Here is an 18,983-nt window from a genome sequence, read left to right on the forward strand (position 1 = left end):
AAATTCAACAATTAAATAGGAGATTTTTGTTTTCAATTTGTTAATTCTTGAGATACTTGGTCATTTTTTAAGATTACGTGAAATAAAAAACTTGTATTGAATATTATTTTATAGGAGACCATGTAACTATTTTGATACCATTAAATGAAATTTTAATTCAATTTACTTTAAAACTTTGGGATCTTGAGCAAGATACGGCAGTCACGTATACGACAATTTTGAAACATAAAAGACGATAATGTAAGAATGGTTAATTTTGACGATATCCATAGTTGCTTCCACTCCATTATAATGTCATGTAGATTATAAAGTGGCAATATACATGCAATACAAAAGCAATATGAAAGCAATAAACAGTCAATAAAGCGGCAATACACAACCAATACAAAAGCAATAAAATGGCAATAAACAAGTACCATATGGATGTCTTTGTACTCTCTTTCCCATATTATATATTGTTCTAATTATTGAACTATTACAATATTCAGTTACTGCATATAATAAATAGTACATAAAAAATAATGACCATGCATGAAAATTTCATATCATTATAATAATGACCTGAAAAATAATATCAAGTCCATTACACAAATATTAGAAACATACGGCTCCACAAGAAGAATACATGATATCTTATGTCCTTACTAATTCTTGGGGCCTAATAACAAGTATAATCAATGATGTGTACAGTTTGCTGCAAGTTTGCTTAGCATTTTCATAACAGAAGCTTTGCTTTTCTCTTCAGAAGGCATCTCAAAGAACTCTTTGTCTACACATTACATTATGCACAAAATGGTCTCCAATGCCAGTGTATGACTTGCACATCAGTGTCTGCACAAACCAGCTACACATTGTGTAATTGTTAACCTCAAATTTGTTCTTCACAGGAAAACGAGTTGGGTGTGGCTTTTTCCTTGTGCAATTTGAAAAGAAAAAAGAGAGAGAAACATAAATTGTCAAGACAAAATTGCAGCAAATTATAATTTGGTCAAGTACTCACCATCGGGAAACAATATGCTTTCAATGAATAAATAACATATTAATTTTCAACCAACACTACTGCACAACTCATCTCAGAAACATGATTGAGATTTGACAAACATACAGGTCTAATCCATTAAAACACTCACATGCAAAAAACGAACCTAAATTATATGCCAACTCAAGCTACAAAATCCCAACTTGTTGAGCACCAGTCAACAAGCTTTATAGGCAAATTGAAATCAAGTAGAAATTACTTTAGCAGTAACATCTTCATTTTTTCAACCAAAGATGCTAGCTTCCTTTCAATATCAACAAGAACATTTAATTAGTCCCAAGATGTGGGACATAGATACCTAGTCTTTTAGATTACAACAACAGAGTTTTTTTTCTCCAAACAAAAATATCTTAAAACAAAGGAAGAAGAAAATGAAGTAACAATTTCACAACAATCTTTTAAAGAAACAATGAGATTGACAATGATTATTGTTCCAAAACAATGCCAGACATTGAATTAACACATAAATGTTGAGAAAAATACAAAGAGCAGAGAGAGAGAGAGAGAGAGAAAGAGAGAAAGAGAGTGATCGTAAATAATACTTCAGCCAAGAATAATTTCAACTCCTACTCAAATCACAAGCTGATAAAAAAAAAAAGGATATCAACATATATTCCTGTTAAATTACAGTAACATATCAATAAAACACCAAAAAAAAATCAATATAACAACAATACCATAGCAATACAAAAGCAATACGACTACAATACAACTGCAATAAAATCACAATACAATTGCTGTTCTTGAAGAGGGCATGTAAACCCAGACTTCAAAACCCCCCAAAATTGGACCAAAATGCTCAAACAATGGCCACCTAATGCCAACACATGCTATCGTATTCAGAAAAGATGGTTTTGTTTGGGTTTGTTTAGGTTGCAAAATGGATTCGAAGAGAGACGAAATTGGGGTTTGGATTTGGGTAGAAAAGAAAATAAAGAGGAAGAGGAAGAATTGGGATTTGAAGGCAAAGCTATGGGTTTTGTAGGTTGTTCTTGATCTTCTTCTTCGTGAGAAGATGCGTAGTTAGTTCAATTTGACATCAAAACTTACATATTCCCAACAATTCATTTTCTGGAGAAGCTGTTCTTGAAGAGGGCATGTAAACCCATACTTCAAAACCCCCCAAAATTGGACCAAAATGCTTAAACAATGGCCACATAATGCCAACACATGCTATCATATTCATAAAAGATGGTTTTGTTTGGGTTTGTTTAGGTTGCAAAAGGGATTCGAAGAGAGACGAAATTGGGGTTTGGATTTGGGTAGAGAAGAAAACAGAGAGGAAGAGGAAGAACTGGGTTTTGAGGGCAAAGCTGTGAGTTCTATAGGTTGTTCTTGATCTTCTTCTTCATGAGAAGATGCGTAGTTAGCTAGATGGAGAGAGAGAGAGAAAGAGAGAGAACTAAATTTCAGAGAAAAGTGATATGTGTGCAATAAGTGAACAATAAATATATATTTATAGGTGATAGTTGCAAAAAAAAATTGGAAAGAGGTGGTATTTTTAGAAAAAAAAAATTTATAAAAAGAATGGCATTTAGAACTATTTTCCAAAAAATAATAATAATAAAGTGAAAAAATAAAAAATATTTGTATTGTTAATATTAGCGGAACTCATAAATAAAGGAATGACTAAACCGTTATCCTCTTTCCCTCAGTATCTCTTTACCAACCAACACCTCTTGTTCTTCATGCTCTCTCTTATTTACTTCCACTTATGTTCATGTTTGAATTCCATTTCTGCTTTGAGAAGCTGAAAAATGTGGGCTCATACTAATCATGTCCTCCATGGTCTTATGCAAAAACTTTATCTTTAATAACCCGAAGCTGCGGCGGAGCTCCTTTTATCTGCACAGAAATTCGTCGACATTAGTGGCTCAACTGGGCGACACAAGACGGAGGTTTGCCGCCGGGTTCATCCCAAATGCCGGGAAACGAAAAAGGGAAAGGAGCTGGTGGCAGAGATTCTTTTTCGACGAGGATGGCAATTGGCTTGGTTTGAAGGAGGATGACATGCTGGTGGAGGCGGAGGATGACTTGGAGATGGACGGCTCTGATGAAGGTGAGAAATTTGAGGCGTGGAAGACGAGGGCTGAAGCAATCGTGGAGCTGAGGGAAGCACAGCAAGATATGACGAACGAGGAGAATCGCAAGTGGGAGGACTGGCTTGCGGATTCTAATTCTACTTCCTGGGAAGCTGTGCAGTCGGATCCTACTCAAGAAAAGGGCTTGCTTTACTCTCTCACTGATTTCGTTCTTAGAAAGGAAGATGACGACGACGACGACATGCTCTATGAAGACCGTGTTTTCCGCTATGCCTCACTCAATTCGGTAAGTGCTCATGTCTGTCAACAAAATTCTTCATTTTCTTTGCTTCACTTCACAACTGTGGGTTTTTATTTTTTATTTTATTTCCTTTCATTTCATTTCCTTTGCTCGAGTATACAAAATTCAAAGCATCTCTTCCAATAATAACTCCTCCTGTTAAGTCAATTTAAATAATTAAATTATGGTGGAAACCAAAAGGTAATAAATATTTTCCATTGACTGTATTCAAAGGAAACAATCTAGTTGAGGAGATGTAGTTCTTTCCTAATAATCACTAGGATAATGGAGAGAGCCTATCTGAGAGATAAGATTGCTCTGTACAATAACAATTACAATTAGGGCTGAGTCCAAAACTGTAATCACTAGTATAGTGATCACAATAATACGCAATTGTGATTCTCTTTCTTTTTGTATTTGCTTTTGTGATATAGGAACCCGTGTTTGTGCACTATGAACATGAGACATTCCCCCTTTAATATAGGATCTATCAAATCAAAGCATGCAATATTGAAATTTATATTGCATTGGTGTTTCTATTTTTAACATTACTACAACATGCAACAAAACTACATTACATGGTTTGAGTGTAATTTTCTGTCAGCCAGCCTGCGTTTGTCCTTTAGATATTGATATTTTTCTGTCTCATATTTGGATCTTCTCCTTTTTGTTAAGGGACTAATTTCGTAAGTCAAATTCATCCATTTTACAGGCTAAATTTTTGGCGGTGTTAATAATTATACCCTGGGCCTTGGATTTTGTGGTTCACGACTATCTTCTGATGCCTTTTTTAGACAGGTAACCATTATCTCTTTTTCTTATCAGATATAGAAAGACATACACGCACATTTCAAAAAGAGGATGGGATTTAAGGCATATGCATCACGAAAAAAAATTGCTTTGAGAGGAAAGAGACCTCAGGCACTGAGTCGATACCCTCTGAATCCTAAAGATTTAACTGACAAAGTGTTGCCTTGTTGTAATTATTGTCCAACAATGGCTTTCTGAATTTCCCAGTGACATGTCTAATCACCAATATTCAATTAAATCTCCCCTCCATAGATATTAACTTGGGTAGGTTAAGGAAAAACTTCGGCAAGTTTCCAGGGGATGCCACCTTAATGTGCTAACCTCTGTTAATGCAAGAAAAGAAGACTGCATTAAAAGCATGTGGCTGCTATATATATTTTTTCTTTTAAAGAAAGCCATGTATGCAATTATGTGGTGGAGAATATACAATCCCACATTGGGAATTCTGAGCCTTGTATCCATCCATTGCCATTTGGTTAGTGTTAGATGCTCTAATTCTAACACTTATATGGGATGCATATGGAAGAGAACATATAATCTTTAGTCAAGGAATCTGGTTTAGTTTTATATCAAAAGATTCAAAACCCAACATCATCAATGCAGATCCTAGATTTAGTGTCTTATTCAACGGATCAGCCAAATATAAGACCTACAAGCATCTAACAATAATTGATAGTATAAATCATACTTCTCTAAATCTAACCTTTCTACTCTCCTTAACTTAAAAAAAAATTTGTTAGGTAGGTCATTATTCTAAGGAAACAATTGATAACTTTGTAGGTAGGTTGGTTCTATTTTCCAAGTTTCAAATTGCAGTGGTTATGACAAAAATTACATACATAATTGTGTGTCTTATATATGCACGTATAAACTAAAGGAAAAAGATTGTAAGTTCAATCTTTGTGCTTTGTTGCATTGGAATTGGTATTAAATTTATTTTTAACCATTGTTTACCTCTAAATTATGAAATAATGGGTCCAGCATCCACTTTTTGTGAACAGATATGTGAAGACTGTACCACTTGCTGCAGAAATGCTTGACGTCAGAAGAAATCAAAAGCTTCAAATGGTTGAGGAATTAAAAATTGAGAGAGCAAGATTTCATTTTGAGATGGAAATTGGTAAATCTCCACCGCTTTCTGATGAGGAGGTTTGGTGGGAATTGAGGCATAAGGCGTAAGATCGACACTCTTTTGTGCTCCTTTGGAAAACCATAACATTATTGATTTAATCTTTATCCATTTTGTTGATTAGGTTCATTAAGTCACAATCGAGATTAGTGGGTAAACTACAAGGAATTAGTAAGTTCTAGAAGAAGGCTAAAAGTAACCACACATGCCGAGATTTGGGCAGTCTAGTTTATGATTTGTGACCCTAGAACATATGACTACATAAACAATCAAACACTTAAACCTTTTAATTACATAATTACATCAATCACGAGTTCCATTGTGTAAACCTCCATGATCTTTTACTACATTCAGGCTGCTAACAACCTTTAAATTCTGCAAAAAGTTAGAGTGGAGATTTAAGCAATTAAGCACTGTAAGCAATGCCATGCATGAGTACGAGGATAGTGGAACTATTTTCCTCCAGAGAAACTCTACGAGCAGTCTAAGTGGGATTGACAATAAGGTACAGGGTAGAGGAGATGCATTAAATATGGAAGAAGTCTACAGAGCATGACCAAAACTGGTACTTAGAAGTTAAAAGTGGAGCACTGGAAAAGATATGGATATACCAATTCCCTTTTTCTAGAGCAAATATGGAGATATAGAAGCCAGGGTCCCTACTAAAGATAATGGCATTTCTAGGAACCAGCAGGCTGTGTAGTAATAGAATAAGAAAAATCCCTCTCTGTGATATCCTTTTCTCTGATCTAAATACAAACGCAATTAAATTTTAGCTATAGAAAAATGCTCAGAGCAATTTAAAGTGGAAAGGGAAGAACAATTGCACGGTCCCATGAAAGCTTTACAATTCTAATGATATGCCCTTAAAATTGACCTTAACATCGATGGAGGAAGGGAGATACTTCTGGAAAAGTGAGCATGGAGAGTTTGATTTTCTTTTTTAGTCTCTAAAGTAAAAGAAATAGTATAGAAGAAGAGAAGAACCCATATAATACAACAGATTCAAGAGTGTGTGCTTTGATATTATATAATAGTTTTAAGTTCTAAGGAAAGGACAATTCAGCAAAATCACCCAATTTATATGTGTTGTTTCATACATATTCCACTGCCTTGATTTTGGTATCTCATTTAAGGTTTTTTTGCATTTGATTCTTTGGTCTAAATCTATACCTGAACTCTTTTCTCATTCCACACTTATACATTTGGATCTGCATAACAAAATTATTTAGGAAATTGATCTCTGAAATGACAACTATGGAACATTTCTTTTTTAAAACGTCCGGTATTCACATTTGTCAGTGGTGACTTCAAATTCACCTAGGCGTCAAACATATGCGATTATTATTTATATTGATAATTACAGTTTAATGTCATTAGAAATGTTGAACTTTAGTCTATTACATTACATGGATAATTTTGTAAAACGCCCTTATGTTTTAATGTTCTTAAGCTAGATTTTTTGGACTATAATTTCAATGACAAATGTTGTCCAATTACTTTCCTTATGGTTTCAACAGATTAGAGCTAAGAGATGAATGGAGATTAGAGAATCGTAAAGCATTTGCCAACATATGGTCAGATATGATATTCGGGGTCTCGTTATTCATTCTTTTATACTGCAATCAGAGTAAAGTGAGTTACCATTGCTCTATTTCCTTAGTATACCTTCGTGTATGAACCTTTCTTTCTTTTTTTTATACCTATGATAGTAAAAAACATTGCTTAAAATGAATGTCTTCGGAACGCTTTACAGTTAACAACCATTGTCATCATCCGTCAGACAAAAATAGTTAGTATGAGCAGCAATTGCATTGTTAGCTATGATTGTCATTGTCAATACTATATTTTTTTACTTTGCCCTTTCCAATTTGTCATATGCGTGGTTAAGGGTGATAAATATGCACCCTTATTGTTTGCTGAATACTCGTCGATAAAATTATGCAATTATGACACCTTTTGTCTGCTCAGAATTTTCACAGCAGTCAATATCAAAGTAAAGATTGACTGAATATATATATATATATATATATAGGTGAAGACTATAAAACATTTGACATCTAGATGGTGAGATAAGAAACAGTACACATCAGATCTAAGTAGTTGAATTCAAGCTGATGTGATTGTTTCTTATGTCACACAAAAATAGTAGTATGACAATGAAATTATAGCTTAACCTCATGAAATACCTATTAAGATTCACTATGTAGCTAGTTTCTCAAGAAACATAGCAATCTTGGATTCATATAGAATATTTTTGTTTCTGCTTTAAAAAATTTGTATGAAGATTAGCTTTAGCTTTAAAATTCTGCACTCAACTCTTGTTAAATTGATTGTATTTTATATTCTTTAATTCTTCCCTTGCTTTTGCAGGTAGCTTTGCTGAAATTTACAGGTTATAAGATAATAAATAATATTTCAGATACCGGGAAGGCATTTCTTATTATACTTATCACAGATATTTTTTTAGGGTAATACTATCTGCTCTTTACTACTGTGGTTTTTCCAGTTTACCATGCGGAGTTTATGAAAATTGACTTACTATGAAATCTATAAAAGTAAAGGCACATGTGAAATGATTTGATGCTAATATAGACACACACACAATTTTTCTCTGGCCAGATATCCTAGCATGTTATGTTTGCTAGGCTGTCAATATGGACTACAGATTAGGTGGGCTTTTGTTAAATTGTGTAGTCAAGATTCAGTCTGGCGACATGACTTTTCCAGTTATATGGTAAGAGAATATTATCGCGTATATATACACACACATGATATATGGGTAGTGTCTTTCTCAGTGCAGCACATCGAGTTTTTAGGTAAAGACTGGACATGTTTTGCAGCCCTTGAATTGATCTTGTGGCTGACTGAGTTGCTCTTAGAGTCAAACACCAAATTTGGTTCCAGCTGTAAAGATCAAGAGAGAGAGGCTGACAAGTCCCTTCCCATGCCACAGAAAATCACACGCTTGATATACAACCTTTGGACTGCATCTTTGTGGCATGGGAAGGGATCTTTCACCCTTCCTCACTCTTGCTCTTTACAGCCGGAACCCATTTTGGTGTTTGACTTTGAGAGCAACTTTTCCCAGCCACAGGATCAATCCCAGGGCTACAAATCTGGTCTTTAAATAAATACCGGATGTCACGCACTGAGAAAGACACTATATAGGTCTAAGTTTGGGACTTAGATAGAAGACTTGACTATCATTTGTTAGATTAAATATCAATGGTTGAGATGCATACTGAGTAAGATGAATATGAACCATTCATATTTAATTAGTTATAATGTACTAGGTCTCAAGTTTAAGGCACTCTTCATTCACTAGATCGTCTTCATATAATGAATATGCATATATCTATATATATATATATATATATATATATATATAGACACACCCCTTTTTATGAGGGATCCTTTTTTATGAATAAAATTGAAAGAATATTTGCTTAAGGTTTTTCAGTTTTTTGGATTGTGAATCATGGTTACCAAAATTGATCGGAAATTGATTGAACAAACTAAACCAAAACACAAACCTACCAATAATAATGCACAACGTCTCACAATGTTGTTGGTCTAGTTGACTTAATCGCATGATCAAGGCAATTGGTAGTTGGACAGGCTGCAATTGAAAATTCCCTTACAGGACGTCTTGCACTTGCAACGCTGTGTAATGAGGTTGTACCTTAGCAGGGGCAGAAAAAACCCCTGCGGCATGTTGCGGATGCACGATGTCACTTAGGGAAGCTTTGGGGATGATGGTATTTATTATTTCATATGTGTGATAGTCATCTGGTGGCATCAGTTATTTTAGTTAATTTCTTCAGTTTCATATCTGTGATCGTCATCTTACTCATCTTTGTGTGACAAAAATGTGTGCATATCAATCTTTCTGATGTATAAAACTGCATACCTGCAGGTATCATTCTGAGTCTGGTTGGCAGACGTTGTTAGAAATTTTTGTTGAGCATTACGGGATTGATGTTGATCAGTCTGCCATAACCATTTTTATCTGCCTGATTCCAGTTGTCATTGATGCATGTGTGAAACTTTGGGTATGTTCTACTCTACATTATAGTGATTTCAGTTTTCAGTAAAAATCATATTTTTCATGACTGTTCTTACCAAGACTTGCAAAACTGTTCAGACCTGCATCCCCTCTCTTTGTCTTTCCACTCAAAGATGTCTATAGGTTTACATATTATCTCCAAAAGGCTAATTGTCTCTAATAAATACCAAGGCTAATTATCGCTAATTATCTATATGTTCATTTCACTTTGACTCTGCCTCACAGTTATTTACTAAGAGTACTCAAGTGAAATATGTACATTGTCAGAATATAAAATAACTATTAGGCTAGCCATCTTCTAGTCTTATCCAACTCAGACTTTTGCAAAAATGCAATCTTGAGCAGGTTAGAAAAAAGACTAATTATTATGTAACGACAGATATTCTTCTTGTTATTATATACTGATAAAAAGCTGCTGTATTCCACCTCAAAATTCATTAACTTTATATACTGACATTAGCATTTCTAATACTCTCTGGGACGACAGGAATCTACTACACTAGTCTTGTTAAATTACCACATATTTGGTATTCCCTCTCTGAGCTCAGCAACTAAGTAGAGAAAGGTAGAGTCTTACTGAGATGATATGGTTCAACGAGTTTCGTCCCAAAAAAAAAAAAATTATGGTTCTCAGAGTCCTGCCTATCTGTCCAATAGGAACTGAGATAAGCTGAATGTGAATGCTACTTTGTTATTACGTTATAATTGTTTCTTTTATGAACCAGTTCGAGCATTGCAAAACCTTCTACTCTAATTTGTTCAACTGCGAGATCTGAACGAACTTGTATACGTCATTTACAAGTGCAATGCTGTAAGAAAATATCAATACAAATAGAGAACCACAAATGGTGTGGTTAGAAAATTTAGGGTATTGATTCTATTTATATGGTTTCTGATGAAAACCGTTTGAAGTGATATGTGCTTTCTTTAACCTGTGAAAGGATCTATTAGAATATGTAAGAACATGCACATGATATTCAAGTTTACATGTATCGTGCTTGTAGCTTCTTTACATTTTAATATTGTTGTTAATGTTTGTCTATCATTGTATTCGCGGTGCAGTTGTTTAAATTCCTACCAAGATTGTCCCCCAAGGTGGCAAACATATTCCGGGAAATGCAGCGTCACTAGTAAAATTCTTTATTTGGGTTTTCTCTGACTTCTAAGAGAATTCTGACCAAGATAGCATGTACCACAAAGATTACATTTTTTGAGTTATTATTGTTTGATTTTTTCCTCGACTTGCCGTATATAGAGGTTTCTCTGGTGTTGTAAATGTTGATGATAAATATGAACAGTTTCTTAAGTCTTTATTCTTCTGTGAGATTATAGGACATTGTAGTTGTTGGGATATCATTCATACCCATAAAAGACCTGTGTACGATTGAACCTAATTATATGCTTAATTTGAAGTTTGTATATGTTACTGGCATGCTAAGCAAGGCTCGGGCCAAGCTAAATGGGAATTCAAATTTGTATTTTATTTAATGCCAAAATACAGGAAAATGACAACTTAAAATCACACAACAGTCTCTGTATTAATAGCTTTGATCAAATCAAATCTCAAAGTAGCCTTTGGTGGTGGTTGTCTTCACTTAGTTGGAGGAGATTCGAGTTCAAGTCCCATGCAAGGACGATGCATATTTGATGCAGGAGCATCTCTTTAAGACAACTATCGTGCCAAGTCAGGGGAGTCCAAAAGGACCCCTAAGCCGCCAAATCATCTCAAGGACTACTAGTGGAAATAATTTAGGAGCATATATTAATTTTTATTCTGATTGACATACCTACAACAGAGGTTATGAAACATGTAATCATCTGGGTTTGCTAGGGTAGGAACACAATGAAATAAATAGCATTTCACCGAATGGCCAAGAACCTCTTCAATTCAACTTCATAATAAAAAGAAAGACGGGTCCAAAACTACTTGTGGCAAGCTTTCCAAATTCTCCTCAAACATCCTGCTGGTCTCACAACTTGAATTTATGTCAATTTTAAGCTTTTTCTTGGTGGCAGATAAAAGTTAGAAGTTGAGGAGAAAAACTTAGCAGCAATACTGCCACGTCCACAAGTGATGCCTTGTACATAGGCTATTGTTTACTTGTCTCTACACCCCCTCATCATTCTTCTAATTCTCGATCCTCATTCTTCTAAACCCTCTCTTTTATCTTTGTTCTTCCCCTCCCTCCTATTATTTTCTCTGTCCTGCATCATCTGTCTTTGCTCCTGTACTGTACTAATGCCGCCTCCTATGGATAACAGGCAAAACATCTGAATTTTGCTTTCCATCTCCCTGGTAAAGAAATCACATAAAGTACACATGTTATCAAAATTCAAGTAATATAAAATATGAAAAAAGAAATGATTTCAGGATACATTAATGCAACTTAAAATTGAGATAAATATGGGGCACAATTCTGCTTGAAGACAAGGAAACAATTGAGAGCGCATACGCCAAAAATAATGCTACTTATCTTCAAGACTAGTTTTTCTATTAAGAAGAGAAATACGACTATATTTAAAGGAGATGAAATGGAGTCTCTTGCTACATACCCAGGATACTGTTGGTTCCAAAATGCATTACGCAAATCATCATCCTCGTGTGCTACTGATGGACATGTCTTCTGAGCAAACATATCAACAGAGCAGCATAAAACACATGGACTGGCGATAGCCTTGCCCTACAAATTAGGAATTTATTTCCTCCTGTGAAAACATTTTATTATACTACGGGCCTCTTCTACACGGGCATTCCGAACCAGTGAATCTAAAATTATATCACAAATAGAAGAATCAGGAAAACAACCATATGCTTCCATAGAGAGAAATATCTCCTTCGCCACATCAAGTTTTCCTGAATCACACAATGCCTTGATAAAAGCACTGTACGTATAATTGTCGGGATTCAAACCCAGTGTTAACATAGCAAGAAAAAGTTCCTCTGCTTTCTCAACCTTGTTCATCCTACAAAGACATTGAATAAGAGCATTGAACGAGTAAGCATCTGGTTTTATTCCATCTGCCTCCATTCTTTTCATTAGTCCCATCGATCTAGCAATATCTCCAATGAAACACAGAGCGCGTATCAATATATTGTATGTGATGGCATTTGGAGTGACCCCCCACCTAACCATCTCAGCAAAACATTCAAAAGCATCATCAATCCGGTTCAACCGACAAAGACCATCAATTATTGAACTAAAAGTGAACATATCTGGCTTAAACCCATGTTCCAAGAGCAATGCCAATAGTTCATGTGCCTTACCTACCTCTCCAACCTTGCAATATCCATTAAGAAGTGTATTGAAAGTAACAAGGGTAGGAGGAATACCTTTGCGCTGCATATCTCCAAAAGCCTTTGATGCCCTGTCCATCATTTTGGCTTTGCAGAAGCAATCAATTACCATGTTGTATGAGAAGACATTTGACACAAGTCCCTCTTTGATCATTTGATCAAAGATTCGATTCCCCTCATCACCTTGTCCTGCCTTGTACATAGCTTCAATCAATTGAAGATAAGTACTAAATCCTGGTTTCACTCCTCGCTGTATAAAACTTTCAAATATTTCCTGGACCTCATTCTGAGGATTAGCTAATTCCTTTATCAAACAAACCATTATGATGTTGAACGTCGAACTGTCAGGCAAATAACATCTTGCACCAGATTTCTTCAAAAACAGAGCAATCTCTTTTGCCATATTATAATTTGAAAGGCAACACAGTATGGTATCACAAGCTACTTTAAAAAATACAGACTCCCTTTCAAAAAAAGTCAATAACAACTCAAAAGCCTTGCTAGGGGCCATGCAACGAAATACCCCATGAACCAATGATCTGATAGTAGCTTCATTAGGGGACACATTCTTCTCCTTCATTATCTCCAAAACCCTGAAGGCTTCGTCAACCCTCTTTGAATTACAAAACCCACCTATGAGGATAGTATACGTACAAACATTAGGCAAATACCCCAAGCCCTCCATTTGTTTGAGTAAGCGAAGTGCCTCATCCACAATACCAATCTTGCAAACTCCATGAATGAGGGTATTGTAAGTGAACCTATCGGGATTGCAGTTATCCGCGGGCATCTGTTGGAATTTTAGATAAGCCAAGTCAAGTGAATTGGACTTGACTAAAGCATCGATCACAGCATTGTACAGTCTTGTGCTAAGACTAAGACCCAAAAAAGATATTTGCCCAAAAACCTCAGCACAATATTTTGCCAAACCCAACCTACCCCAACTGCTGATCAATATGCAAAGCAAGTCTTCACTGACCTTAAAACCTGAATTCTTAATATCTTTTAGCAATTCAACAGACAATACAACTGGGCCTTTCCGGTAAAAGGTCTTGGCTAAAACACCACGAACTGATTGATTCTTTGCGAATAACGAGTCGGTACTCGAAACCCATATGTAAAACTTCAAAGAATGTAATGGGCTTTCTTGGTTTTGCAAGACACTAGCAACAAACTGGGGATTTAAAAAAATCCTCTTGGCCTTCAACTCGTGGTCCAGCAATAAAAACCAGTCCTTCCGTGAAAGAATTTGAGCGATGTATAGGTGATCAATTCGCTTATTATCAATACGAAACTTGTGATTAACAGCTGAAATGGGATTCGTTGAAATGGAAACTAAATTAGGATTTTGAGGCTCAAAGTTGGGTTTAGGAGAATTACCTTTAAGAGGAGCTCCAACGTTGTCAGAAGGTGTTTGATTCAGAACTTTTCTGGGTTTGTTTTTTGATGAGGATTCTCTCTGAGCTTGCTCGGGGAGGTTTCTGAGTGCAGGTGAGGCCCTAGAAGCTAAAGAAGAAAGCCATCTCATGTCCCTCACCATGCAAGTTGCTAAAGAACTAGGGTTGAGTAATGAGAGCAACTATATTTATGTATTTATACATGTACCTCGGTATATTGGTTGATATTGATAATTGGAGACTGGGGAGAATCAATGGTCCGCCAACTCTTTTTTAGTGCATCACTCTTTTTTTAAAAAAAACATACAAGCTAGTCTAAACTATAAATGAAGGGATTTTGGTTTCAATAAAACGGAGTAGTACTGTTTTACTATTCTCCCCATTTCATGTAAGTGTTTCTCCCCATCCCCGTTAAGCATTTTTCCTCATCCCCGCCTTCATTCCCACAATATTCAAATCGATGATTCCCCATCCCGCTTTTGTTGGGGACCCCATTACGAGAAAAAAAAAATCAATAAAAATTACTTTGTTGAACTAGAAAAAAAACACTATGAGCACAAGAGATGTATCAACTCAATTTCATTATAGAGGTAGCATCATCAACACGCATCTTAATAATATATTTATATGAAAAATAAATTATATATATTCTAAACGAGGCGGTTTGGGTCAGTCGGGGATTAGAATAACATTCATGCCCCTCCCCAGGCACGAACTACTAACATGCTAACCTGGGCTATAGCCCAGGCAGCTTGTTTTTTAATAGACTAAATTAATATTCTAGCATAGGTCACCTAAATAAAATATTATTAATTAATCCCATTAAGACTAGACTAACCACTTAAATAAAATATTATTAAATAATCCCATTAGGACTAGGCTGACCAACAAATAAATAAAAAGAACAAAATTAGTAGAAACATACTACTTGATTGATAGATTGATTCATTTAGTGCTAACTCTTCATGTGTCTACATCAACAACAGAATGAGCATTTTCATGTATGAGACTTATTAAAAATCGACTTCGGAATAAGATAGGTGATGAGTTTCTTGCTAATTGTATGCTACATCATATTGAAAGAGAATTTGTTGTTAATATAGATAATGAATCAATAATTAGTGATTTTAATGCTGTGAAGACTTGAATGGTGCAACTTATGTAAGTGTCATTTGAGGGGTAAGACTCATTATGTCTCCCATGTATTTTTTTGTTATCAATGAAATTTACTCGTACCGTTGAGCAATAGGTCTGTATATAAGGTAAATTTAGCCCACGCCATTTTGAAATCCTAGATCCGTCCATGCCCCTCCCCAAACACTATACCCGCAAAATTCCTAGAATCTATCCCCATACTCTTTTTTTTTTATCCTTCATATTGACCCATTAGGGTCAAAGCCCCGCGAAGAGACTTGCGGGGAAAATTGTCTAAGGTGACTTAAGGGTTCGAACATAAAACCACTAGTCTGCAGGTTAAGGCCTTTTTAACTGAACTAGACATCATTGGTCGGTCCTCTAAATTTCAAAAGATAGATTTTATGCGTGCCCAATTATTTTTTCTTCCCACCCAATAAATTAATGGAAATATCCATGGCAATTTTCTCTACGAGATAGGGTTTTCAAGGAACTTCGTTGCTAATAGATCGAGTATGAAAAATAAAAATTGGGTTCGGGGACGGATTCAAAGAAATTTTCACGTATGATGTTCGGAGCAAGGCGGGGATGGTATTATAATCATCAACTCAAACCCGTCCAGTTTGGTATATACATACATATATATTATTTATATTCCACATATGAAAATATTGTTAAGTGTCTTTTAGTTGTGTCTCATGACTCCCAATAAATTTTATATTCCACAAATTTTATAATAGGTTACATCAAATAATACATATAAACTAGGGAAATAGCTTAAAATGACACTCATTTCATAATTTTAACTAAAAATACCACCCCTTCTCAATTTTTGTACAACTATCACCTATAAATATAAAATTATTGTCCACTTATTGCTGATTTTTCACAAGTTCAGAAATTTTGTTCTCTCTTAGCTCACATAGTTCTCTCTCTCTCTCTCTCTCTCTCTCTCTCTCTCTGGCACAGCTCCCTTTCTCTTTAGTATCTGTCTATCACAGCTCTCTGTGTCTCTCTTGGCTCTCTCTCTCTCTCTCTCGCACAACTCTCTGTCTCTTTCTTTGCTCTCTTTCTCATAGCGCAGCTGTTTTTCTCTCTAGCTTCGTTATGTCTCTTTCTCCCCTATTCGATCTCTTGCTCTCTGTTTGGAATCGCGAACCCATCCCTTTTGCTATGTCTTCTAAATAGCTGCTTGCAATCTTGAAGCTCTAGTGGATTGCCGACCTCGAAAAGGTAGTGTTGATGGTTATTTTCTTAATATCAGTGGGATTATGTGAAATGGGTTATAGTTTGATTGTTTGGGTTTGTGTTAAATTCATTTTGGCTTTAATTTCTTTGGGTTAGGTTTTGTTGAATATTCATGCTCATTCATCTGGGTTTGTACCAATTGCATTTAGATTGGTCTGGATATGTGAATCTTGAAACTTGAGATTTTCCATTTGATGTAATAGATCTGTATAGTGTGATTCTGATGTGTTACTGGTGTACTGCTGTTGTGTTCCTCTTATTTTACAGTCGTATTGCTGTTATATTGCCATTATATTGCTTATATATTGCTGCTATATTGCTGTTATATTGTGGTTATATTGCTATTGTATTGTATGGTTTTGTGGTTAAATTGTGTTAATGAAATGTTGTTTTGTCATGGTTAGAAATGGAGACAATTGTTATTCTCGTGTGCTACAATGGAAAATGGGTCACCTCGAAGAAGATGTGCAAATACGAAGGGGATGACTCAAAAGGCTTAATAGTTCCACGGACCATCAAATTTGCTGAACTGTTAGACCGTGTGCATCAGCTTGGTAATACAAACAGCAGGGAAGACAAGGTTTGCTTAAAATTCTCAGTTTTGGTGGCCTCGAATGAGTGGAAGTACATAAAGATTGAGGACGATGATGATGTCAATTTTTTTATGAAGTACAATTCCGAGGTAACACCTTCAAAACTAGCTCCCTTACTCGTGAGTATAGAAGATAAAGGACTGACAAATGATGTAGTTCATAGTATTCATATCACGACAGATAGTAGTCGGATGGGTCATTCTTCAGTAGCCATTGTTGAAAGCAATGAAGTAACTTGGAATAATACAAATGTCACTGATGTGGGAGGTGAAGTAAGGACAGATTTTATGGATATGATTGATTGTAGCGAGGTGGAGGAGATGCATGGTGGTGATAATGATACTGAAAGAAATGAAGTGTCAGTGTACTCTGCCCCTCCTAATTTGGGCTGCTTGAACACAGCTACCCAGTTGCCAATAATGCGTTTAGGAGGAGAATCTGAACCTACTCGTCAACATTATTGGAGTCAAATGGGTGAACAAAATCGGTACAATACAGCCGGTGTAAATGATGAAGAAGCATATTTGGACAGAGGGTTTTCACGAAGTGATTGGAATCCGAAAATTATAGCTGGGCAAATTTTCTCTAGTAAGAAAGCATTGTTGACGAAGTTACGGTTGACGGCATTAAGAGGCCACTTTGAATTTAAGGTGCAATTCTCTTGTAAAAACAATATTCCATTGCGCAATGTATCTTAGACAATATGATTTGTGTTGCTTTGGTAGGTCATGTAAACTCTACTTTTATTTGTGGTGGGTTTCGTGTTATGTTGAATGAGAATTCTTTTAAATTTGCATAATTTGGTTGCTACAACATGCTGTATTGCTGACAGATTGCTATTATATTGAACTTTTATTGTACTGGTATTGCTTCCAGATTGCTATTATAATTTGAGTGCGAAATTAAAGGGACTGGAATGTAATTCCAAATGGATCCAAAACATTAAAGTTATTAGAATTCCTATATTACACAGTTACTGTGATACTCCGACTATACCTTCTTTTCTGATTACAAATTCGGCCGATGCATAGGCCAGATGTGGGGCGAATACAAAGTGAAATGTCCTATGTGTTTGATTACATATACTTGTTGAAGGAGCATTACGAATGTTAACTTCAATAGATTGCTCATGTCTTGCCAAGAACACTCTTGAATTTATGCAATGTGCCCAAGCCAGTTCCAAAGCTGGACTCACCCGTCTGCCTGATGTGTCCAGGGACTCCAAGTTTCCCAACCTCACCCCATTCACTTTATCATGTGGCCCAATAAAATCCACCACTTGGTTGGTGACAACCACCGCCAACCCAAACTTATTTACTAAACCCTTCAATGTCTCAGATATGTTGAAGAAGAAATTCATTCCGTTGCAATCTAGACAATAACAAGCAATAAACAATCAACATTTATCAACAGCCTATTATAGGATATTAAGTGAAAAATAAACAAAAAATACATAGCATAAACAAAACCCCAGCTATTTACAACTGACCTACTAATTCAATAGCTCAAAGTCACGTCTCAAGACACCCAGTACTCTACCACTCCTGCATAATATAATATCTAAAGACACATCTCAACACACCAGATAATCATGAGACAGCTTCAGCTAGAATGGGAATGTGAGGTAGCACAAGCCTAATTGAGAACAATTCAAGACTAACGATAGAAATCTATCTGACTAAAAAGAGTTTTAAAAAACAAGAAGACATCGGGAAAGAATTGATTGACTTCAAGGTCGTATAATGTAATGGAACATCTTATGAATTAGTGGCAACCACAATAATGACTCCACTATGGCCCTCCTTTCAAATGTAAGAAAATGAATGAAATTGGCACCATCCCTTCAGTTTTTTCTTAACAAAATAAGAGGTCTGTATGTATTCTCTGCTTTATCGATATCAAAAATAAATTAATAAATAAACCATCAAAACTGTATAAAATGTTTGT

General features: G+C 35.6%; 2 protein-coding genes across 3 annotated transcripts; one reads left to right on the plus strand and one right to left on the minus strand.

Annotated features, from left to right (window-relative positions):
* LOC18791445 (chloroplast envelope membrane protein) lies at window positions 2,585-10,766 on the plus strand. Of its 2 annotated transcripts, none has more exons than XM_007222667.2 (7): window positions 2,585-3,367; window positions 4,074-4,159; window positions 5,173-5,346; window positions 6,821-6,935; window positions 7,674-7,771; window positions 9,220-9,355; window positions 10,432-10,766. In XM_007222667.2, the coding sequence occupies exons 1-7, from the start codon at window positions 2,816-2,818 to the stop codon at window positions 10,498-10,500; spliced, it is 1,230 nt and encodes a 409-aa protein (XP_007222729.1). In that variant the 5' UTR covers window positions 2,585-2,815; the 3' UTR covers window positions 10,501-10,766. The 2 variants fall into 2 exon arrangements, with proteins under 2 accessions (XP_007222729.1, XP_020426465.1); XM_020570876.1 differs by lacking the exon at window positions 10,432-10,766 and adding an exon at window positions 7,923-8,037 and having other exon boundaries at window positions 9,220-9,336.
* On the minus strand, window positions 11,109-14,765 carry LOC18789210 (putative pentatricopeptide repeat-containing protein At3g16890, mitochondrial). Its single transcript, XM_020570866.1, has 2 exons — window positions 11,923-14,765; window positions 11,109-11,662 (listed from the first exon to the last, which is right to left on the minus strand). The coding sequence occupies exon 1, from the start codon at window positions 14,202-14,204 to the stop codon at window positions 12,066-12,068; it is 2,139 nt and encodes a 712-aa protein (XP_020426455.1). The 5' UTR covers window positions 14,205-14,765; the 3' UTR covers window positions 11,109-11,662; window positions 11,923-12,065.

The sequence above is a fragment of the Prunus persica genome, chromosome G1, assembly GCF_000346465.2.
Source record: "Prunus persica cultivar Lovell chromosome G1, Prunus_persica_NCBIv2, whole genome shotgun sequence".
NCBI classification, from domain to species: domain Eukaryota; kingdom Viridiplantae; phylum Streptophyta; class Magnoliopsida; order Rosales; family Rosaceae; genus Prunus; species Prunus persica.